At 41.3% G+C, this 24,844-nt stretch overlaps 1 protein-coding gene across 5 annotated transcripts in view; it reads left to right on the top strand.

Moving 5' to 3' along the window:
- The window catches only part of mark4a (MAP/microtubule affinity-regulating kinase 4a), a 30,107-nt gene extending 5,695 nt beyond the window's left edge, over positions 1-24,412 (top strand). The window contains exons 4-18 of one of the 5 annotated variants that reach the window (XM_046039734.1): positions 8,599-8,647; positions 9,048-9,113; positions 13,408-13,478; positions 13,573-13,629; positions 14,216-14,452; positions 16,917-17,036; positions 18,022-18,121; positions 18,291-18,400; positions 19,743-19,929; positions 20,317-20,528; positions 20,706-20,809; positions 21,421-21,705; positions 22,967-23,049; positions 23,728-23,772; positions 23,841-24,412. In XM_046039734.1, the coding sequence (XP_045895690.1) occupies positions 8,599-8,647; positions 9,048-9,113; positions 13,408-13,478; positions 13,573-13,629; positions 14,216-14,452; positions 16,917-17,036; positions 18,022-18,121; positions 18,291-18,400; positions 19,743-19,929; positions 20,317-20,528; positions 20,706-20,809; positions 21,421-21,705; positions 22,967-23,049; positions 23,728-23,772; positions 23,841-24,241 (2,127 nt within the window). In that variant the 3' untranslated portion in view covers positions 24,242-24,412. The other 4 variants (XM_046039735.1, XM_046039732.1, XM_046039731.1 and 1 more) reach the window with 4 other exon arrangements.
- The last annotated feature ends 432 nt before the right edge of the window (positions 24,413-24,844 follow it).

Genomic DNA, 24,844 nt, shown 5'->3' with positions numbered 1-24,844 from the left:
TTGTGAAGAAGGACTTCTTATAAGAGGAAATAGCATAATACAGGAGAAGATTTCTATACTGGCCTCTCTGATGTTGGAGGACACCTGAAAGTGTCTTTAACTGTATATTTTTTTGTGACACATCCAAGCTGAAAATTATATTTTAATACAATTTGTTTCCATCAGCTTAAAGACAGGAGCCTTATTGCCACTAGGCATGTGTTTCAATCCCTTTCAGCTTTATCGTAGGATTGCTATTTATTTGCGGTCAGTAACGATGACCATGTTCAACGTGTTCCTGGGGTTGAAGATGTTCCCGGAGAACATTGTTTTGACGGACCTGACCGCTCAGCTCTGCTGTGACGAGTAGGGAATTAATGGGACACCTGGATGATGCTTCAGCACTACATATCCCAAGATTCCCTCCAGCACAGCTGGAGAAACCGGTCTTAATACCTGGGTTGCTATGGCAACAGTGACGTTGGGGCACTGTTAGAGGAGAAGACTGCTGGAGGAATTGAATGAAGGAGGAGGGAATGGAGGGAGACACATCAGAAAATAGGAGAGGGGGAGGATTGAGAAAAGAGGATAGAAAAGCTTATTGCGCCATCTTTTTTTTCCCAGTTGGAGTTGACGATGTGGGGGAGAGTCAGTGGTTTTTAGCAATGGCCTTTTGTTGATGGAGTGTACTGTTTTATACATAAAACCAGGGGAGCTGGCTCAAATGTAATCCCCTACTCTGCTCTGACAGAAGTATACAAATATATCTTCGACAGTAGACATATCACACGCAGTGAGAAGTGCACAGACAGAGTAGAAGTTGGTGTGTTAATTTTTACAGGTTCACCACATTTGTATGTTGTTGTTGTTTTAAATGGTGAGGAGGTTTTGTTGGTTGTTGTCACCCTCTCAAAATCTAATTTGAATGAATATCAGAGACAAAAGTTTAAATTTGTCTTCTTATACTGGTCCACCCTCTATCTCTCATGCATTCTTAGTTTTATTTCAACACCTGAATTTATTGCATTGATGGTGTGCTATAAAGACTAAGCCATTTAAAGGTTCAGAGTGTAATATTTAGGAGGATCTATTGACAGAAATGCAATATGATATATATAACTATGCTTTCAGTAGTGTATAAAGACCTTACATAATAAGCTGTTATATTTTTATTACCTTAGAATGAGCCATCTCATATCTGCATAACTGCATCCCCTTACATGTTGCGTTGCCATGTTTCTACAGTCACCCAAACAGACAAACTACTCTACAGAGCATGTTTCATCACTAAGTTGAATATGTACGAAAAACAAGCAGAAGTAGTAGTAGCTGTAGTCATTTGGTTTATTAGAAGTAAGAAGAGAAGTGAAATTTAGACAAATACAGGACCACATGTATTATTTATTTATAAGAGCCGACAGAGCGCATCGGCCACCATAGCGTCTCCTCCATGCTTGCAAAGGGAAGGGTGAGCGGTGACTGCATTCATGTGGTGTTGGAATAATCGGATTTTCTTTTTCCTCCTTAAATCTTTATTGCAAAAAGAGGAATAAAGTGTACAGTATCTCAAAAAAGTGAGTACAGCCCTCACATTTGTGTAAATAATTGATTATATCTTTTCATGTGACAACACTGAAGAAATGACACTTTGCTACAATATAAAGTAGTGAGTGTACAGCTTGTATAACAGTGTAAATTTGCTGTCCCCTCAAAATAACACATCACACAGTCATTAATGTCTAAACCGCTGGCAACAAAAGTGAGTACACCCCTAAGTGAAAATGTCCAAATTGGTCCCAATTAGCCATTTTCCCTCCCCGGTGTCATGTGACTCGTTAGTGTTACAAAGTCTCAGGTGTGAACGGGGAGCAGGTGTGTTAAATTTGGTGTCATCGCTCTCACACTCCCTCATACTGGTCACTGGAAGTTTAACATGGCACCTCATGGCAAAGAACTCTCTGAAAAAAAGATATGTTGCGCTATATAAAGATGTCCTGGGCTAGAAGAAGATTGCCAAGACCCTGAAACTGAGCTGCAGCATGGTGGACCATAATGCGGTTCAACAGGACAGGTTCCACTCAGAACAGGCCTCGCCATGGTCGACCAAAGAAGTTGAGTGCACGTGCGCAGCGTCACATCCAGAGGTTGTCTTTGGAAAATAGACGTATGAGTGCTGCCAGCATTGCTGCAGATGTTGAAGGGGAGCTTGTCAGTGCTCAGACCATACGCCGCACACTGCATCAAATTGGTCTGTATGGCTGTCGTCCCAGAAGGAAGCCTCTTCTAAAGATGTTGCAAAGAAAAACACGCCAACAGTTTGCTGAAGACAAGCAGACTAAGAACATGGATCACTGGGACCATGTCCTGTGGTCTGATGAGACCAAGATCAACTTATCTGGTTCAGATGGTCTCAAGCGTGTGGTGGCAACCAGGTGAGGAGTACAAAGACAAGTGTGTCTTGCCTACAGTTAAGCATGGTGGTGGGAGGGTCCTGGTCTGGGGCTGCATGAGTGCTGCCGGCACTGGGGAGCTACAGTTCATTGGGGGAACCATGAATGCCAACATGTACTGTGACATACTGAAGCAGAGCATGATCCCCTCCCTTTGGAGACTGGGCCGCAGGGCAGTATTCCAAACACACCTCCAAGACGACCACTGCCTCGCTAAAGAAGCTGAGGGTAAAGGTGATGGACTGGCCAAGCAGGGCTCCAGACCTAAACCCTGTTGAGCATCTGTGGGGAATCCTCAAATGGAAGGTGGAGGAGCGCAAGGTCTCTAACATCCACCAGCTCCGTGATGTCATCATGGAGGAGTGGAAGAGGACTCCATTGGCAACCTGTGATGATCTGGTGAACTCCATGCCCAAGAGGGTTAAGGCAGTGCTGGAAAATAATGGCGGCCACACAAAATATTGACAATTTGGACATTTTCACTAAAGGGTGTACTCACTTTTGTTGCCAGCGGTTTAGACATTAAGGGCTGTGTGATGTGTTATTTTGAGGGGACAGCAAATTTACACTGTTATACAAGCTGTACACTCACTACTTTACATTGTAGCAAAGTGTCATTTCTTCAGTGTTGTCACATGAAAAGATGTACTCACTTTTGTGAGATACTGTGTATGATAAGACACAAATAATAGATACTTTACCAGTGGTAGTCTGTAGCTTATTATATAAAGATATTAAAAGAGGAACATATGTTGACTGTTTTCACAACCTTTTTGTTGTTGGATTTAGAAATGAAATTGATGTAAAGTGCAATCTTTTTGCAAAGTTTTTTTTACCATTTTTTTTTTACCATTGCCAATTGTTGCAATTTGCACCTTTAATGTAGCCTTTAAACTCCCTTCACCAGTCTTTGAAGTGGTGTAAGAGTATTCCTCTAACATTATTGGGCTTGCAAAGGACAGTTTGAAAAAAGGCTCAAAATTCTTCTTCCTCATCAAAATGTGGTGTCTACATTACCCACAATGCAACCCAATGCCCGACAGTTCAGTCAGAAATTCAGGTCTTCCGCTAGCTTCGAGCAGAGATGCTGGCGACAGAGGTCTAGTTAGCTCCCTTCTTTCTGAGTCCAGATTTTAAACTTGTAGTTTTCATCCCCTACTAACTCTGACTTAAGTGACGTTATGATAAGTATGATGTGCATTGTTTTTGGAAATATCATGATATCCAGTGTCTAGAAGTGTATGATTCAACTGTTTCCCATGGTGTTAAAGGTGTTAAAAAAGAAAACCACAGGCTAATAATTTTGGGTACAGTACGTTAATCTTTCTAATGAACTCCAAAAGGGACTGAGGACAAATTCTGATTGCTGAAGACTCTGTACAAGTTGAAACCTGGTAAAAGGAGAGATTTAAGGGTAAGCAATGTAGTAAATTATTGAGTCCACCTCATGTTTGACACCACAGTAAGAGCTGCATGGATGTCTGATTTTGTACTGCAATTGAAATTCTTCTGGCTCTAATAAACCTAATTTAAAGGCTTGTTGACAAAAAAGATAATGACTTGGAGGATTCACAAGACATTAGTCTCAATTTATACCAAAGAGTTGTATATCTGTTCCTCAGACAAGAAGGCTATCACTCCCTGTTTGTATGTCAGCAGGACAACTTCAACTCTCATGAACTTATTTCAGGTAAATTTAGTGGACACCCTTTTTTTGGCCTCAAACATTTGATGATCATTCACATCTGAGATTCAGTGGACTTTTTTCAGGCTGAACTGTAAAAATAATCAAGATTAAGAGATTAAAAGTTTATGTTTATAAGACGTCATTTTAACATCAATTTGAAAAATAGGAATCATTGCAAATGTTGTGACATGCAAAAGTATAACAGAGAGGAGGAGCACACACCAGTGTTGCCAACCACAGTGCAAGTACAGGACTACTGTTTAATGTGTGTTTCACTCTCATTCAGCTCTTACAGTAAGTAAGTCACAAGATCGCGGACGTAATCGCTGACGTAATGGCTGACGTAATCGCTGACGTAATCTGCACTCTGCGCATGCGTTGGCGTCTGTAGCTACCTGACGGAAGCTCCGTCTTAAACCTGACTCTTATCCAGTTTTAATCCACACTTTTATGTTACATTTTTTATATCCTTTTTATTTAACTTAATTTTTTAACTTAAGTTTTACGTGGGTTAAGGATTTTAGTCATCCGACATGGATTTTAAGCTAGATGACCGTAAAAACGCTATCAACGCTACTGACCACAACAAAGCTCCAGCGACTAACGTTATGCTAGCCGAGATAACTTTGCCCCATGAGGACTGCTCACTCCTTAAGAAAGTGAACAAAAAGATTGCTGACCTTATGGAAGACATCCAACGACTTTCAGAGGAACTCAAAGAGAAAGATTCCCTGCTGACTGGCTTTATGGAAGTGGCTTCAGTACAAGCCAAACAGATTGTTTCTCTTAGCGCAACCGCTAACATCCAGGACACCGTGCTGTGGGACCCCTCTGACCTTCCAAGGCTTCCCTCCTGTTCGACTCCGAAGCATCAGTCAACCTGGGCTGAAGTGGTGGTCCGTGGCTGCAAGAGAGGCTCGGACGGGGCTGCCTCTCCTCCGCACCTCGGCCTCTCCAACCGCTATGCAGCCCTGTCTGACGACACTCCGGTCCATTCAGTGGACCGGAGCAGTCCTGCTCTGGAACCCCACAAACGGCATCTCCTCGTCCCCTTTTCTCCCCAACCACACTAATAATTGGTGACTCCATAACCAGAAACATTCGTTTCTTTAACGCTACCACTCACTGCCTCCCCGGTGCCACCACGGCTGACATTTAATAAAAAATCCAGGACCTGATGCCGTCGCTCCCGTCCTCCATCACAAGAGTGATAGTCCATGTGGGAACAAATGACACAGCTCTTCAAATCAGATTTTAACCCTCTTTTTAACTTTTTAAAGCAGTGTGGAAAGTCTGTTTTTATCTCTGGTCCCATTCCCACAGTTGGTCGCGGTGCTGGCCGCTTCAGTAGACTCCTTGGCCGCCACGACTGGCTCCAGTCCGCCTGCAGGGCTCATCGTGTGTGTTATGTCGATAACTTTAATATTTTCTGGCAAAGAATGTCTTTTTTTAAGACAGACGGACTTCACCCAAACAAACGGGGCTCAGAAATGTTAGCTGCTCACATACAGCATGTGGTGCGGTCCACACATGACTTACGTGAATGACTAATCATTCATGCAGCACACCTGGACACACCACCGCTCACTGAACAGATCTCTGCCTCACTGCCACAAACAACTGTCTCCACCTGCTGGCATGTAAAGCCGTCTGCTCCCAGCGCTGTTCCAAAGACTTCTATTCCTGTCATCATCACGCATAGACCAGTAAACCGAAATGTGCACATCCCACACTGCAATCATAGTAATCTGATTAATTAGTAATCTGAAGTAAGGATTAGGACAACTGCACCAACTCCAGCACCCAAAACAAACTCATTTAAAATGGCTCTCTTCAATGTGAGATCACTTTCAAGTAAGACTTTTATCTTAAATGATTTTATCTTGTCTGCAAATCTATATTTTATGTTTTTAACTGAATCCTGGTTGCAAATGAATGACTATAGCCAGCTAGCTGAACTGTGTCCGCCTCAATATGATTGTTTTAGTCAACCGAGGGTCAGTGGTCGTGGTGGTGGGCTAGTGAGCGTGTATAGGAAAAAATTTTAATGTCATCAAGTAAGCTTTGATGAATTTAACTCCTTTGAAGTTCTCACTCTTAAAGTTGGAGGGCTGCAACCTATCATATTTGTTATAATTTATCGCCCCCCAAAACCGCCTGGAGGATTTTTATTAGAACTTCCTGAATTTTTATCTACTCTGGTTTTAAATTATGACAGAATTGTTCTTTGTGGCGATTTTAATATTCATGTTGATGAATATTAAAATCGCCTCAGCTGGAAGATGACTGTGAATTGTTTTTATCTTATTTTACCAATGGTGTCAGTCAGAGCCTCTATTACCCCCACGGCCTCTTACTCAGAGGTCCCTCACCAGCAACAAGAGAGTCTTAACCAGTTTTATCTCATCGACTTGTCTGAGGTTTTAAAAACAGTATCACAAATGAGAGTTTCCTCCAGCCCACTTGATGTAATACCTACAAAGTTTTTACTGAAAGTAATAGATTCTGTTGAGCCCCATTTGATCTCTGTTTTGAACAGCTCCCTATCTACTGGTTGTTTCCCTGATTATTTTAAAACGGCTTGTGTGAACCCGCCTTTAAAGAAACCTGGTTTAGATCCCTCCATCCCACAAAATTTTAGACCAATTTCAAAACTGCCTTTTATTGCAAAGATTCTAGAAAGAATTGTGTCCAAACAGCTGCTCACTGTACTGGAAAATAACAAAATATTTGAAAAGTTTCAGTCTGGTTTCAGGAAGTACCACAGCACTGAGACTGCCCTGCTTAAAGTCACCAATGACCTTTTAATGTCTGCTGATGAAGGTATGTGCTCAGTCCTTGTACTCCTGGACCTTAGTGCTGCTTTTGACACCATTGATCACAACATCATGTTAGACAGACTGAGGCACTGGGTGGGGATCTCTGGTACTGCCCTAGAATGGTTTTCATCCTACCTGTCAAATAGGAAGTTTTGGTGTCTGTAAACAACTATGTCTCTTCATTCTGTCCAGTTAAATATGGTGTGCCTCAGGGGTCGGTCTTAGGACACATTTTATTTTCCTTGTATCTGCTTCCCCTTGGACATATTATCCATAAACATGGTATTTCTTTTCATATTTATGCTGATGACACACAAATGTACTTGCCCATCAGATCCACAGACCCTGGAATGCTGAGTTCACTTACCGACTGCCTTTGTGAAGTAAAAAAATGGATGTCAAATAATTTCCTCCAGCTGAACTCAGACAAAACAGAAATCCTGGTCATCGGGTCCCAGCAGATGGCAAAACATATACTGCCATCTGCTGGTTCCCTAGTAAATCAGATTAAGCCTGTTGGAAAGAACCTTGGTGTCTGGTTTGATAGTAATTTAAATTTCGAGCAGCACACCACAAAGCTTATTCAATCATGTTTTTATCAACTTAGAAATACAGCAAAAATTCGATCTATGTTAACTTTTAAGGACACCGAGACCATTTTACACGCCTTCATCTCATCACGCCTGGATTATTGCAACAGCCTTTTCACTTGTTTAACCCAAAAATCTACTGATCGACTCCAGACTGTCCAGAACTCAGCTGCCAGGCTTTTAACCAGAACAAAGAAATATGACCACATCACCCCTATTTTAGCTTCACTACACTGGCTCCCAGTGTGTTTTAGAACTGACTTTTATAGATCACTTTTAAAGCTCTTCATGGCCTCTCGCCTTGTTATATTTCTGAACTTTTAGTCCCATACGCACCAGCACGTACCTTGAGATCCTCGGGCAGAGGTCTGTTGTCTGTTCCAGAGTCTCGACTGAAAACTAAAGGGGACAGAGCGTTTGCTGTCAGGGCCCCGAGGCTCTGGAACAGCCTGCCCCGAGGAAATCAGGTCGACTGAGTCAGTGAACTTCTTAAAACATACTTTTATAGAAGAGCGTTTCCCGATCTTATTTGACTTTATTTTATCCCTTTTATTTTATTCTATTTTACTTATTTTATATTTATCTTAAACGTGTATTTTGGTCTTTTCAATGTTTACTTGCTTGTATTCTTTTGGGTATTGTATTGTTGTCTTTGCACTTGTTGAAGCACATTGTAACTTGTTTTTGAAAAGTGCTGTACAAATAAAGATTATTATTATTATTATTATTATTATTAAGTACGGGTGTGGAGGAACATAGTCACACTCATCATACCCTGTCTTTAGGTCCCAGAATTCACATGACCCCAGAGAGTTGTCAGGCTGTCATGTGATTTTAGGGACCTAAAGATCGGGTCAACTGCCAGAACATAACAAACCCCACCTCAACACGAAAGAACATACATGGTTCTCTAAAGTGGAAAAGTATTCTTTGCCATGAACATGATGTCCTCATTGCTACACTTAAAAAACATATTTATAGCAATGTGGAGGGAAAATGTTAAACTCATGCTGCAACACAAGATTTATTTCTGTCTAACATCAAGTTTGAAAAATTCTCTTTTTTCTTTCCAGCTCTTTCGGGAGGTACGAATAATGAAAGGCTTAAATCACCCTAACATAGGTAAGGCACATACATACATCTCAATGGGCTTTTTGTTTGTGTGTTGAGTGTGTATCTATGCATGTGTGTTTGGCTTCCGTGTGTGACCAGGCGGAAGTATAATGTTAGTTATAATCTAATGACAGTGATGAGTTCGATTTACAGTATAAAAATAATAAGCTTAAAGCATTCATTGAACGAACTGTAGCAAGTGACATCTCTGGGCCCATATAGAGTTCACAAGGTTGAATTTTCTAAAGCTGAAGTGCCATATGGATCAAAGACCCCCCACAGCATTAGCAGCAGGCTGCTTGGTATTAAGACAGACATGCAGACGGCTGTGCAAATGATTATTTATAATATAAGCAGGATTTTTTTTATATATATTTGATTTTACCTCTGATTCTGTTTTGGCCTACAGTGCAGCTGTTCGAGGTGATTGAGACCGATAAGACCCTTTACCTAATCATGGAGTATGCCAGTGGAGGTGGGTAAATCGGCCGTCATGTCCAGGAAATGCTATGAGTACAAATGATGCATACAGTTAAAGTTTTGGTGGAACTGTTGGAATTTTCTGTGTGTGCAATCAGTATTTGGGTCATTCTACAGTTTAGTTCCTCCATTTGAATCCGTGATGAAACACAGTCACTGAGGGTAAAACATCTGAGGGGTTTTCCCTCCATATCTGAAGTACAGTTTAAATGAAAAGTTCAAAATTTTGGAAAATACATTCTTGCAGACACTTAAATGAGAAGATCAAAATCCTCCTGTCAGACTCTTGTGTCTGTATGCAAAATATACTGTAAAACCAGAGTCAGTCTCTGGCTTAGCTTAGCAGAAACAACTAGAAGCAAAGGAAAACGGCTAGTATGGACCTGTCCAAAGGTTTAGTTTTTCCTTTTTCACTTTATTACTAGAATAACATGTACATACAGTACAACATATGTACAACCAAAACTAATTATTGTAAGAATATAGCCAGTGCAGATATAAATAAAACAATAAATAACGTGACATATAATCATTTTTATTTTCTAGCTTTAAATGTTCTCTAGACGTTTATTTAAATAACTCAAAATGAAGTGCACACATGAAGAATCATTGTACCCTTTTCTTTATCTTTTTCCACTGTGTTAAACAAAAATGTGGGGCCCTATCTTGCACCTGCCGCAAAGTGGCGCTCAGCGAAGCGCAAGTATCATCGATAGTTTCCAACCGATGCAGTTGTCAGTTTCACGCCCAGTGCCCACGTTGTGTAAGTGGCATTTGCGCTCATTTGTGCGCCCATGGGAGTGTTGGACTTAAAAGAGGTGTGGTCAGGCAAATTGTTGGTACATTGCTATCTTGAAGCAGCAGAAAGCGATTGCGCCATTGACCAGACAGAAACCTGGTCAAAAGTCAATGGTGCAGTGTTTCCCTGTTATTTAAAGGGTGCATTATTCAGATAGTAAGATGCGTCTGCATAGGCGGGTTCTAGTGATTTGCAGATCGCAGTTATATCTACAGATTGTTTGGGTGTGGTCATAAAAATTATCTGATTTATAGCAGGTGGGTTGCGGATGGGCAAAATAGAGTGAATCGTCGCATTTACACATCTGACAGGATCAGTCAGAAGCACTGACAGCAGCATCTTTAATCATTACAGTAAATCGTTAAATAAAACACTCATACCTCAATACAACACACAATTAAGAAATCACAAGTAAGACAGAGATGTGACCCACGACCAGTTCATCATAGTTTATAAAAATGCAGCGCAGTGAGGATTCAGGTGTTACATAGAGGAGAGGAGCATATATAACCTGGAACAGTTTTTTATGTGTATTTTTTTAAACAGTTTTTATAATGTGCCATTCATGCACCATTTAAATAGCAATGCGGCAAGGTATAAGCGCACCTGGCTTTTAAAGGTAATGGGAGATGGCATCCTGATTGGTTTATTGCATGTTACGCCCAAACACACCCAAGATTAATTAAGAGACTAAATACAACCATATTGAATCATGCGCCTGGCACACGGACTATTTTTTCCACTGTTACACCCTAAAGGCACCTGCACCATGCTCTTCATGTTGTTTGTTAAAATAGGGTTCAATTAATTGTTAACAGTTTTAGGAGTTCTATGCCTCTGTGCTTTTGCCAGATAGTTATTTTAGTCTTTGCCCATCCATAGAGACAGTGGGACAATGTAGTCAACATAAGATGTTTTGTGGACTCTCCCCTAATAGGTGTTGTACAGTTCTACATTCAAACCTAATAGAGTATGGAGCCGCAACATAAATAACCGAGCAGCCTCAGTTCAGTAATAGCGCTGCTGTTTAAACTGACTTTAAACACAATTTGAAGAGTAATGCCAGCACGTTGCATCTAATGCGGCTCTCCCTTTCTTTTTGCTTCCATTAGTCTCTTTTATGTTTCTATTTGTGTCCATTTCTTGTAACCAATCCCTTTTGCCTGTGTTCTGGCCCAAACCATATCGTTTGCTCACTGTGACCTTGGAAAATGTCATAGACACTGTTTCAAATGTGGCCTTCTTTCAAGCCCATATTACTTTAAGTCAGAGATAAAAAGACCATAAGGAGGTAGTTGTGACCAAAACCAAAATGTACTATGCTTCTTCTTCTTCTGCTGTTAGGTGTCACCTCAGCGATATCTTTATATTTAGTTAAGTGTGCATAATATTATATACAGCAACAGTTCGCTGTTAATCCAAAATCTAGCAACAAAGTAATGGTATTAAAACAACACCTAAGGGCTGTAGAAAAATATATTGTGAGGGGTTGCGGGGACAGGAAAGGAATGGTGTTACATTATCTTTCTTAAGGGGAATGTAGTCATAGTATTTTAGTGAGAGCATCTCTTTCTTATCCCAGATTTATATATATTTTTCTTCCCATTTTATTTAAAAAAACATATTTATTCTTTAGGGATGCCCTGACTTAAGATTTAAATAATTTAATTAACTTTTGTTATGTTTGTTCATTTATGTTTGTTTATTTAAGTTTCAGGGCTGAGAAAGAATGTCATCAGTAATATCTGCTGCATTACAGAAAAATACAAAACCCTAATAAAATATCAATTTTACAAGGGGCACAAATGAGCCGCCTGTTAACGACGAGCACTAATGATTCTGAATGTGTCGGAACAACCAGCAAGGTGACTAGACATTTTGTTACATTTCAACAAAGTCTTCACAAGAACAAATGCTCGCAGACTTATCAACACGATGGATGATGTATAACGTTACTTACAAACTGACTTGCTATAAACTTGCTTCTCCTCCGCTTGGTGCCTCTCCTGTCCCTGCCTGAAACGGCCGTGTATTCATCGTCCCCGCAGTCCAAGTCCTTGTCAGAGCTCCTGTAAATCTCCTTATTCTTATTGGTGGTTAACAGGAGGGTCCAAAGAAACTATTAATAACATTGGAGATGGACCTGCTTTTTTATAACATTAAATCTAAAATTCAACCCCAACCCACTGCACCTCATTTGTATGCAGAAAAGCTGTTCAGTCATTAACAAGAGTGAAAGCTCATGCTGCAGCAATGAAAAAGATGGTCTGAATCCATAACACCAAATTTATATAAGATGAATAATGATCTACTGTATGGAGGTTTAACAATAGTGCATACACACACATTTGATGTAATCCGGAGTTTTGATTTTATTTTTTTAAATATCACTGTTGTGTAAATCTGAATAATCAGTACAGGTCTGAACATGTGACAGCATAACATGAAACCTGCAGTACATTTAGACATCATGGATAATGGGTGTATGTACTTGCGGTTTTATGTTATACAGTTAATGATATATATTGATAGATTTGTAGTAACATGTGAGCAGTGGGTTTTGTTTTACAGTATTTATTTCATTATTTTTTTTGTATTTTTTTTTAGAGCTTGACATTTTGAAAAATGCGCTTATTATATGTGACATGAGAAAATTTACACCACTCTCGTCATTAGCTTACCTTGCATTAAATACTGGAAACTGGAAGGGAAACTCGCCTTGTTCTGTCAGAAGATAACAAAATTATACAAAAAGTAATGTTATGTGATCTTTTTTGTGTAATCATGTTTTTTTTTTTTGCTTTTGTACGAATTAAAGTGAGGTAATTGTGGTATAGTTAATGTAGTGTAACGGTAGCACAAATAGAGGAGTCTCATAATGCCAGCAAACACACCCAGTAATGTCACTTCCACAACAATATCTGCCTATACCTCGCTAACATTAGCAAATATTAGCCACTGCAAGCTAGTGTTCATAGCAGCATAACCCCTGACTACTGAACTGAGCAGAGGTGCATTTTGTTGCTCGTACTTTTAAAATATATATAACTTTTAAATTCTGAAGATGAAGGTGTTATTTCTTACGGTACATTGTCTAACTTAAATAAAACAAGATATGACGTGTTTGTGGGTGAGCTGTAAAGGTACTTGTAGGTGGATTTTGTTACCTTTAGATACCTTGCTGACCGGCTGCAGCTTTATATTGAATGGACAGATATGAGTCGAATCAATCTTCTCATCTAACTCTCTGCAAGAAAGCAAATTAAAGGATTTCCCAGGATGTCAAACTATTCTTTTAAGGCTTTGCGCATTCTGTGTTTTGCGTGGCTACAAGAGAAATTTTGAAGCTGACACCTTTACAGCAATAACCACATCGATGTGTATGAAATTGATTGTGTATATCGGCAGCATATAATGAAATAATGTATGGCTGCTCTGCTTCTGGCTTAATGACCTGACTTATCTGTCTGTCTGCTGTGCAAACTCACAGGTGAAGTGTTTGACTACCTCGTGTCTCATGGGAGAATGAAGGAGGTTGAAGCCAGAGCCAAATTTCGACAGGTACAAAGACTCCTCCTTCTTGATGCCCACATTGTACCAAACCTCAAATTGAATTGCCAGTACTTCAGCTTTGTCTGTCTCCTTGTGTTCACAGATCGTTTCTGCTGTCCACTACTGCCACACGAAGAACATTGTCCACAGAGATCTGAAGGTGAGAAAGCTCAGAAGATGTTTTGGGCTGCTTTCAGAATCGGCGGATTAAGGCTAGTCCGGGACTAGGACATTTCTTTCACTGACAGATTACACTGAACAGAAAGTTATAATCTGGGACTAGTCTTAATCTCTGTCTGTGAAAAGGGCCCTTTAGCATCTTAATCGCTTAGTAAAGCAATGATGAGTGGAGAGACTTGTTTTTTTTCCAAGCTGGTAAGGGTAGGAGGCAGTCAGAGCCTGCTCCTGTTCTAATAGATTATTACATTCCTAAACACACACAGTGACATATCTACAGTATGAGTCATGTCCACTATCTGTGTTGTTGGACAACACACAAGCGCCACCCCCCTCCCTCTCGGTCTCTCATTCCCCCTCTTTTTTCTTCATCACAACTCATGTTCTTGTCTCCTACTTTCTCATTCCTCTTTCTCCTCCCCCATCCAACTATTTTCTCCACTCCTCCCCCCCACCCCCCCTATTCCCACCCCAACTTGTTCTCTGTATACATCCCTTGCTCCGTCCTCCCTGCCTCCTGCTGTCCATCCTGCCTCCTGCTCCTCTGCATCAATGTATGTATGACTCAGGCGGAAAACCTTCTGCTGGATGCCGATGCCAACATCAAGATCGCCGACTTCGGCTTCAGCAACGAATTCACGCTGGGCAACAAGCTGGACACGTTCTGTGGCTCGCCGCCCTATGCTGCCCCCGAGCTTTTCCAGGGCAAGAAGTATGATGGGCCTGAGGTGGACGTCTGGAGTCTCGGAGTCATCCTCTACACTCTGGTCAGCGGCTCGCTGCCCTTTGATGGACAGAACCTGAAGGCAAGTGGATGGGGGAAGGGACTGTCTGTCTGTCTGGGTACATTCAGAGGCAGGAGTTCTGCCACAGGGGGTTATGGTAACAGTAATGGGTTTACATACAGTATGTTGAAATGCATAGTTACCAACAACCAATCTGCACCCCAGAAGTAATTTGTAATGAACATTGTAATATTTTCTGTTCCTTTCTGTTTCCAGAACCATTCTGTTGTGCTGTGTGAAAACCATGTAGATTACAGTGTGCCTTATTGAGCATCATTTTGGGGCTGAGTGGTTTGCTTTGCTTTAAATGTTAGATTATGTGATGAATTCAGTTTACAGTAGTAGTGGCAATACAATTTGATAGAACCTCCCTGGAGGCTGTTCTGCCCTTTGGGGTAGTTGGATAAAGCCTGAATCAAATCCAGGGATGTCGTGGCATCCTGCTGGCTCAGTGTGTGAAGAGTAGACATGGCATCCTGGTTTTTGAATGTAGTCCAGGATCATTGTCTTTTTCTCAGGCTTCCTCCTTTTTCTCCTTTTACTGTTATCTGGATTCGGGATTTTTGTGGCCAGTATCGATATTTAACTGCATAAAAATAACAATAAAAAACAATAACAATGCATTGGCTGATAAAAAACACATAACATAAACGTTTTTGATCCTTTGAACCTAAACGTTTAAACGTGTAAACGTGTTCGCTAACAGTTGCCTGTTTACACATGAGTAGATAAGGAGCAACATAAGCATCCATTTGAAATTATTTTTCTGGCAACAAATTTAAGTCCATTATTTACTCTCACTTGTAGCTCTGTTTTGGTCTCCACCAACTCCTGCGGCTCTTTAGCTGCTAAATTCAACTCCAGAGTCAGATAATTCTCTGTGGATTCATCAATACAAGCAGCAAGTTTTACATAGACACATAGTTATTTGATCCTTTGTTATTATATCAAAATATTGATTTATAGCCTTAAAGATTTGTGGCCAAGATATAGAATGAGTATGACATTTTACATGTGGAAAATAAACAGTTCTCTGTGTCGGACAAACTGTGAAAGTAGCATCACTCTCTCCTAACCATTTAAAACATCATTTCTGTACTGCAATATATCAGTCAAGCTCTAAAAGAAGGTAATGATAGCATTTTGTAGGACATACGTATGCTGTATTGGAATTTGCTAAACTTCAATGTAAAGGCTGCGGTTATTAACTGCACAGAGTTTAAATTGGTGGAGTTGTAGATTGCTGCATCCTAAATTATTCCAAAAAAGATAACTCCATCCACTGAATTAACAAATAACAGACAAGCATTACTAGTATCAAGACATGGATTCAAATGTAATGCCAGTCACCAGAAAATGTCTTCAGCATTTAAGTTTGTATGTAATTTAATCTACCGTATAATGTATGCATTCTAGTTTGTGCATGTTGACAGACAGGGATATAAGTGTTCCATACCCATTAGACTTTAAAGCCATTCAAGTGAGTCTGGTATTAAAAAAAAAAAACCTAATGATGTCATCTTTGCGGGAATGTAATGGTTAAAAGAGATGCGGTATAGTCAACTGGTAATCAGCATGTTGTTAATTTGGATGTGGCTCAATTTCTGTTGGGCCATATGTCATGTGCTCAAGTCCATATCAGCCAGATAGCAAGATCAGGCAAACTGGTCTCTGTGTATACGTGTGTGTGGAACAGTGTACAGTTTGATCAATGTAGTATGTTCTGTATGTGTGTCTCAATGAAAATCAAGGATCCCGTTAGTATTTCATGTGTGTTAACGTGAGCGAAGAGGACACTGTTAATGTGAGTTCATCCTTGAACGCATTATTCTCTTTGTTGTCTTTGTTTTCCTACTGTAATGTTATTGCACCCTGTAGTAGAACCTGCTGCTAAATATAGCTAAAATAGTATTTATATCCAAAATCCAGGAGATGGCAATGAATTCCCCCCTAGAGCTCTACCAGAGGGTGGAGACAAATGTGTATTTAACCTCTCTCAAATCTGACCGCAGGCCAAATACTGCCTGCAGTGAGGGACCTGGGGATTTACGTTTTTATGCAACCAACACCCTTACATCAGCATGGTCTTATCTTGTTTCGGTGTTAAATAGTTGTAGTTGTTGGATATGTTAATTAAATGTTCAACATAAACCAAAGTGATGATTATGCGTGGGGAATTCTTAGGCAAATTATTAGTGTGTCAAAATGTGTAAGTACCTTCTTCTCTTCTTCTAGTTCTTCTCTTGATTTGACCATGTTTGTCTCAAAAATAGCAGTAAAAGCATATAAAGCAGCAGCAGTACTCCGGTAGCTGAGTGGTTAAGATGCACACCATATAGGTGCAACGTTCACAGTTTGATCCCGGTTCATGATTTTTGTAACATGTCATCCAGCTGATGGTTGAGCAGCTGGCTCCTGCTTTGTGTTTTGGCTCGTTTGAATTTGAAATGTGCTGTACGTGTAACGTGATGGATGTGGCCAACAGGAGCTGAGGGAGCGCGTGCTGAGGGGAAAGTACCGCGTTCCCTTCTATATGTCCACAGACTGTGAGGGGATCCTTCGCCGATTTCTGGTGCTCAACCCCGCCAAACGCTGCACCCTAGAGGTGAGAACACATAGCACATAAGGCATAATGTACAGTCCCCTCCAAAAGTATTGGAACGGTAAGGCAAATTCCTTTGTTTTTGTTGTTCACTGAAGACATTTGGGTTTAAGATCAAAAGATGAGTATGAGACAGGAGTTCAGAATTTCAGCTCTCATTTCGTGGTATTCACAACTCAGGACATACCACCCTTTGTTTGAACCCACCCATTTTTCAAGTGAGCAAAACTATTGGAACATGTGACAGATGTTTCTTGTTGCCCAGATGCTGCCTTTTAGGTTGATTGTCCAAACATTAAACAGCTCTGCATGACTAGACTAAGTTTTCATCCTTGGTTCAAACCTATAAAGACTGCATTTCCTGTTAAAGAGGATAAACCAACATAAAGACCAGAGAGCTGTCTATGGGAGAAAAGCAAGCCACTGTCAAGCTGAGAAAAGAAGGAAAATCGACTGGAGTCATTGGACAAACATTGGGCATAGCAAGCGCAATAATTTGGAATGTCCTGAAAAAGAAAGAAACTACTGGTGTACTGAGCAACAGACGTCCAACAGGTCGGCCAAGGAAAACAACAGTAGTTGATAAAAAAGCCTTGAATAGCATCACAAATGAAGAATGCAACAGTTTGATGTCGATGGGTCGCAGGCTTGAGGCAGTTACTGCAAGCAAGGGTTATGCCTCCAAATATTAAATGTTATTTACTTTTAGAATATTTGTTCCATTACTTTTGCTCACCTAAGAATGCTGAGGTCTAATACAAAGGGTGGTATGTCCTAAGTTGTTTAACACATCTAGACGTGAATACCAGGAAATAAAAGCTGAAATTCTGAACTCATACTCATCTTTTGATCTTAAACCCAAATGTCTTCAGTGAACAAAAAAAACAAAGGAATTTGCCTTACTGTTCCAATACTTTTGGAGGGGACTGTACCTCATATGAAATTCAAACGCAACTGAAGCTCTTCTGTATTTCTGTTTTGTTTACAGCAAGTCATGAAGGACAAGTGGATAAATACAGGGTATGAGGGGGACGACCTGAAGCCCCATATAGAACCAGTTGAAGACTACAGTGACCCAGCTCGCATAGGTGAGTCAGCTGGGCCTCTGTTACTGCAGCTGCAGCTTGGCTGCCTGCCGGCCTGCCATTCTGGTTCAAAAAGTGTACCAAGATTTATTCACCATAACTAACCTGGTCAATGTTTTATATCACTGTCTCCTTTCTTACCTTTTCACATTTGGTTGTTTGTGTTCCTCAGAGGTGATGGTCGGGATGGGCTTCACTCCAGAGGAAATCAAGGACTCTCTGCTCAATCAGAAATACAACGAGGTCACTGCTACCTACTTACTGCTGGGCCGCAAAGGCGATGTGAGTTATATGGATCTGCCCAATATTTATTTATGCATATAAGGTATTTAGCTGACATTCTAACCAGACTGACCTTTTACTTGATCGCTAATTTTGCAGGCATAATTACTTATCATTTGGGCTGGGTATAATTGATTTCTATCGTGTGCCAAATATAGTACTTTGTTGACACCTTACTTTGATGAATATAAACATATTTTGCTCCAAAACCCCTTATTAATATCACAATATAAACCAACCATTTTATTTAATGTTAAAAGAAACAGCCATGCAATAAGTTTGCTTAAATGAAGTACAGATTATTTGTATATCTCCAGTCTTTCTGTCTATATGTTCAGTTCTCTCTGTGTTAGCTGCTGGAATCTCCCACGAAACTCCACCACCTATGCATCCTTTAAAATGCTTCACAAATATATTTGGCTATATTTGTACAGACATGGACTAAAGATGTTCCTCATTCATCTATATCAATGCAATGGAAAAGACTGGTAAAATATCACACCATATTCACAGAATTTGATTATCAGCTGTTACATTTTAAATGTGTGTATTGACTTTGCGTAACCCAGGATAAGCTTCTTAATGAAGATAGCGGGATCACCTAATTGTAATCTTTGTCGTATCAGTCAGGGACGTTCCTGCATCTGTTATATCTGGTTGGGGTCAGGTTAGTAAAATGAATTCTAAAATGACTCTGAATCATGAATCTGTGTTACCCTGCTCCCGACGAGTAATGTTAAGTGATTTTTCTATTCTAACTTGAAGTTAACGATGTCCCAGAAAGGATATAGATTAAATCTGAATGTACTACAGCCAAAAGGTTGCAAGCAATTACATGGAAAAATTCACCTTCTCTTTTGCTCTGTCAATGTTCTGGTGCATATATAGATATATTGAATATGGAGATATTGTTTTGGTGGTTTAAATAAACTTGATTGATTATCTGTTGCTAGGATCAAAGGGCCAGTTTAGAGGGCCTGGGAAAGAGTACTTTAGACAGAAAAATTTTTACTTTCATAAAAAACATGTATCTGGTGCTGTATTATTATGTTAAAATGTGACATTTACCCACCTTTAGGGCGGAAGCGAAGGGTTGGTGGGTGAGTGGTGTTGGTCAAGGGTAAGAATATGTTGGAAAAAAGTATTAACCAGGAAAAAGAAAATATCCGGTTGAAGAATAAATAAACAAGACTAAGAATCTAATAAAGTGCTACAGTCACGTCTCAGTCAGTGCTCGATCAGGTTCGATACCCAACCCCTCTTATTGGAATTGTGATTCAAGACTTTGCTTTTGGGGGGACACGCTGACACCTTTCTATCCTATATCACTGTGACGTTTCAGGAGGCCAGTGAGGCTCGCACAGCTAGTAGCCTATCCCTGGCGAGGGTACGACCCAGCCCCATCACCAACGGGACCAATAAGCACTCCTCGGCCGCTGGCTCCTCTTCCTCCTCCACCTCCTCCTCACATAGCAAGACCCAGCGCAGTGCCTCCACCTACCACAGGCAGCGACGACACAGCGACTTCTGTGAGTCTCTTCTCTAACATCTTCATTCTTTATCTCTACCTGAACCACACATTTACGAAACCTCAGTCTTTTGTTTATGTTTTATTTATTTATTTTTTTTACACCTTTTACATCCTTTTCACACCTGAAGAGAGACATTATAAAGACTTGCTCTCATGAGTTGTTACAAAGATCTTAAGTAGTGTTACAGTGCAGTATGGAGTTTAAACTAATAAGAAACATGTTAACACGCACTGTTAACCTGGATGATATAAAAAATATCCTCTTTGTGAGTCTCATCATTATTGTTTACAGAGGACTGGCTGTCATGCATATTCCACTGTATATGCAGAATATTCTTTATATGAGTCTCTGTGTGTCTGTGCTCTGCTGTCCTCCACAACAAAGGCGGCCCTTCCATGCCCGTCATGCACCCCAAACGGAGCCCGACCAGCACGGGCGACCGGGAGCTGCGGGAGGGACGAATGCCTTCACGTAAGGCCAGTTGCAGCGTGATGGGGAGCCACAGCCTCCCTCCCTCCAGCCCAATGGTCAGCAGTGCCAACAACCCCAACAAGTCTGAGATCCCAGACCGCCGCAAAGACATGACTGCCACCACAGTGAGTGACAGATTTCCTCCTCAAGTAGGGAATGAATAGCATCTTAATCTTTCTCTGTGGAGGATTTGTCGTGTCCTCCACCGAAGTTGGAAGAACGACTTCTCAACCCGGGAAATGGGACCATCCGAGGAGCATGGTAGATGATATCTGCCTCTTCCCTTATTCCTCTCTCTGTAGAATAACATCCCTGGAAGTGCCATGACACGCCGGAATACATATGTGTGCACGGACCGCTCGGGCGCTGACAGACACTCTCTTCTGCAGAATGGCAAAGACAACAGGTATCATTTGGTGTTGGAGGTTTTAATATTCCTATTTGTCAGTTGATATGGCCACATCTGGACATATCATATAGAGCTGCTGTAAAAACAATAGCGTGAATTCTAAAATCATAAATTAATTAAAATGATATGTGCAGAATGGATGTTCGAGTCATTTTGCCTGAAAGGATTTACTTAAAGAGGCAGCGCTTGTCACCTTCAGCTGTTCCGTTGTGGAGGATGTGTAAAAGTCTGAAATAGAACTTTCCAGTTTTTTGTGTCTTGAAAGCTTTCCGACTTAGTTTCTACAGTGCCACTAACATTATGCCCATGTCTCAGACAATACAAATATTTCCTCCATCTTGTTAGCCGTAAGGCACTAAAAGCTAGCATTGCTGAAAGACAATGATGTATAGAGATGTACCAGATTCTGTTACTGATGCTGAAACAAAATAAAGCCATGAATACTTCAAGCGGTGCTGCTATTTACCTAAAGGTTTATTTATCCAATAAAATTATAACTTGTGCCATTTAAGCAAAAGCTTGTGAAAAGGGGAGTTTACCTAAACAAAGTATTTACATAAAAAGGCTGATGGGCTAGCTTAAGAGCCAGTTGTGTTTCTGATCTGCAGCTCCCTGGGACACCGCATGCCTGCAGCGTCTCCCTCCACGCTCAGCATTGCTGGGGCCGGAGCTGCCTCCTCCTCTTCCTCTTCGGACCGGTGCCGCCTGACCCGAGGCTCAACAATCCGCAGCACCTTTCACGGGGGACAGCTGAGGGACCGCGGGCCCCCGGTCTACTCAGCCCCACCCACTTCACCAACCTTGTCCCACCATGACGCCAGCCCTCTGCCCCACGCCCGCACCAGGGCAACCTCCAACCTCTTCACCAAGCTGACCTCGAAACTTACTCGCAGGTAGACGGGCGCCACGCCTGGTCACATTTGTGGCCAGAAGAACACCAGTTACACTTATTGTTTTTGTTTGTCTGAGAGTGCGATGAGAATATTGATACCACTCGCATATCTGTCCGTTAAACATGAAGCTACAGCAATGAGACGATTAGTATAGCTTAAAGATATAGCATAAAGACTGGAAGCAGGAGAAAGACCTAGCCTGGCTTTCTAATTAACATTTTTACACTTTGTTTTTTTATGGATTAAACAAATGAGATCTAACTTGTTAATTACTGAGCTTTAGAGGTGCTGGGAAGCAGATTTTGTTTCCTTGTTTCTCTTTCCAGTCGTTTCTGCTAAGCTAAATTAATCATCTATTGGCTGTAGCTTCATATTTAGCGTACAGACATGAGGGTGGCGTCAACAACTCAATGCAAGAAAGTGAGTGAACATATTTTGGAATATATCAAACTATTCCCTTATCAACAGATGTCTAACCAATAACACCAGGGCTGAAATTTAAAGGTTTTTGGTTTCTACTCTAGCTATTTCTTTAATTTGTCAAGTAATGAGCACTTTGAACCTATTTAGAAGGGAATTTTGTGTCAGTCAGACAAGATCTTAATTCATAAACCTATTGTTACAATATCAGCTGCAACAAGCCTTCCTAACTCTGTCCATTCAGCAAAGCTTTTATTTTTTTGTTGGTTCCCACATGCTCTTATATGATCATACGGAGAAGGGCACAAGGGCCCTGATTTTTGCATTCTTTGTTTCTGGTAGCTTTAAATTTTTGCTGTTTAGAATTTTAGGCTTGTTTTGCAGTTTCTGTGTAAAGGTTGCTCTAAAGAGCGTTGGCTCAAGTGTAAAATATGTCTTCAGAAGACAAGACTCGCAGTAAGTAAAACCAGGATATCCAATACACGATATGAAATCATGTAGCGTTGTTGTGAAGTTTCAGCTTGAGCACAGCCTGGGTATGGATCCATGCTTATCAGAACATTTTAATCACCCAGGCCTTTTGGCAAGCCCTTCTGTGGCCCCGGATTATCCTCTGCTCCCCTCTCCCTCTCCCTCTCAGTCGTCATAATCACACATGTCTAATCTTATCAAACCTCAGCTCTATCCTTGCCAATCAGCTCTCGTGCTGTGCTCTTTTCCACAACTTTCTGTCCTGTGATTCAATTATATTCTGTCTTACCCCCCCCCCCCTGCTCTTACCCCATATTCCCTCTTTTTCTTCATCTTTATCTCGTTGTGCTTTCCCCTGTCATGGCATCAGGGTCAACCTTGACCCGTCCAAGCGCCAGGGCTCAAACAAATCAGTCTCGGGTTGTACTCTTCCACAAGGATCAAAAACAGTTAGTAAGTTCCCATGTCTCTCGCTTCTTTCTTGTCTGCCCATGCTGCCCCATCTGCTGCCTGATCACACAGGAAGTCCATAACTGCCTGCCTGACTTTTTCTTATAACTATCTGAATTATTGCCTGTCTGCATGACTTGTTAATCATCTTCATACTGTCAAGCTCCCACACACTTGGTTTCAAGCATGGTTGCAATCAAGGAAGATTCATTAGATTTTTTTGTTTTTAACTTTCAGTTTCAGGATCATTGTCATCGTCAGTAGAGACTGGTGCATAAATGGCGTTTTATGTTTTCATTTTGTGTTTGTGGTTAATGATCATTGAATGTTTATTATGTGTTTGGAAGAATGGATGGGAGTGTGTAGCACTATGCACAGAAGTGATGAAAAGTCACACTTTTACATCTGCATGCTACAGAATTGCGAGTAGGGCTTCAACTAACAATTTTCATTCTCGATTAATCTGTTGATTGTTTTATCGATTTATCAATTAGTTGTTTGGTCTTTAAAATGTCGGAAAAATGTAAATGTGCGTTCCTGTAAGGTGAGGACGTACTGTTCTGCACATCACATGTTTGTTGTTGTTTATGCTTGCTTTGAATTCCATCTTATCTGAGAGTTGTGGGTTGATCATAAGGCTCTTTGTTTTAGATTACCTTATTTTGCCTGGTTGTCCTACAGGGTCACAAATGAATCTGAGGGAATCAGGAGATTTGCGGTCACAAGGTCAGTCCACTTGCTTCTAGCTGCATTGACAGCACTGAAAATAGCTGATAGTTATTTTCTGTTTTCAGTGACTAGCAGTGGCAGCCGCAGTCCAGTGCTTAAACATTCTTCTGTTTTTCACCTCCTGCCTAGTTGCGATCTACCTGGGTATCAAAAAGCGTCCGAGCCCCGGCCCTTCGGACGTGGCTGGGATCTGAGAGGTGTTGGGCGGCGGGACCCTGCGGAGGTGGTACTGGCTCTGCGGGAGGCGGCGCTCGGATGTGGCTGCCAGGTCCACCATGCCGGCCCCTTTCTGCTCTCCTGCACCCATGGCGTGGCAGGGGGCCGCGTGGCTTTCGAGGCCGAGGTGTGCCATCTTTCCACAGGCACCTCCGAGACTTCTAACGGGGTGCGCTACACGCGACTCTGGGGGGCACCACTAGCTTTTCGGGACATTGCCACCCAAATCTCTAAGGACCTTGAACTTTGAACGCAGGGTGTGTTTGCGTTACCAGTATGTGTTTTTGTGTGAGTGAGTGTTGGTGCGTGTGCAAAAGAGAGGGGGTGGACATAATTGAAGAAAAACATAATATAGCAGAGAAGGGGCTAGGGGCTGGACCCAAGATAGAAAGACTTCTCCTTATGTCTCTATCATGACTAACCCCCCCCCCCCCCCCCCCCCCCCCCCCGCACACACACGCTCACACACAGATACACAGACCTCACCCCTAAGTCACACAGACGGAAGCACCTCCTTCCACCCAATCACACCACCCAGCTCAGCCAACTTCTTCACTGAGCAACTGCACCCACTGGACCTGGATCAGATGGAATATAGTAATTTTTTATTGCTACTCTAGCCATAATGACACTTTATTTTGTTATTTATTATTGATCATTGTTTTTACCCACTGTCACTTTCACACTACAGAAAAACATAATCTCTTGTGTCTCAGACGTCACTGACCAGCCAGTCCTTTTTTTAAAATGGTTCTTTTATATGTCACCTATACGCACGTCATTTTTTCCCCTTAGCGATGACGTGATTATCTGATGACCTTTTATCACCTGGGGACAATAACATACACACACA

The sequence above is a fragment of the Micropterus dolomieu genome, linkage group LG23 (assembly GCF_021292245.1).
Source record: "Micropterus dolomieu isolate WLL.071019.BEF.003 ecotype Adirondacks linkage group LG23, ASM2129224v1, whole genome shotgun sequence".
Taxonomy (NCBI): domain Eukaryota; kingdom Metazoa; phylum Chordata; class Actinopteri; order Centrarchiformes; family Centrarchidae; genus Micropterus; species Micropterus dolomieu.
Note: the sequence above shows the minus strand (reverse complement) of the source record. Positions and strands in the feature narration are given on the sequence as shown.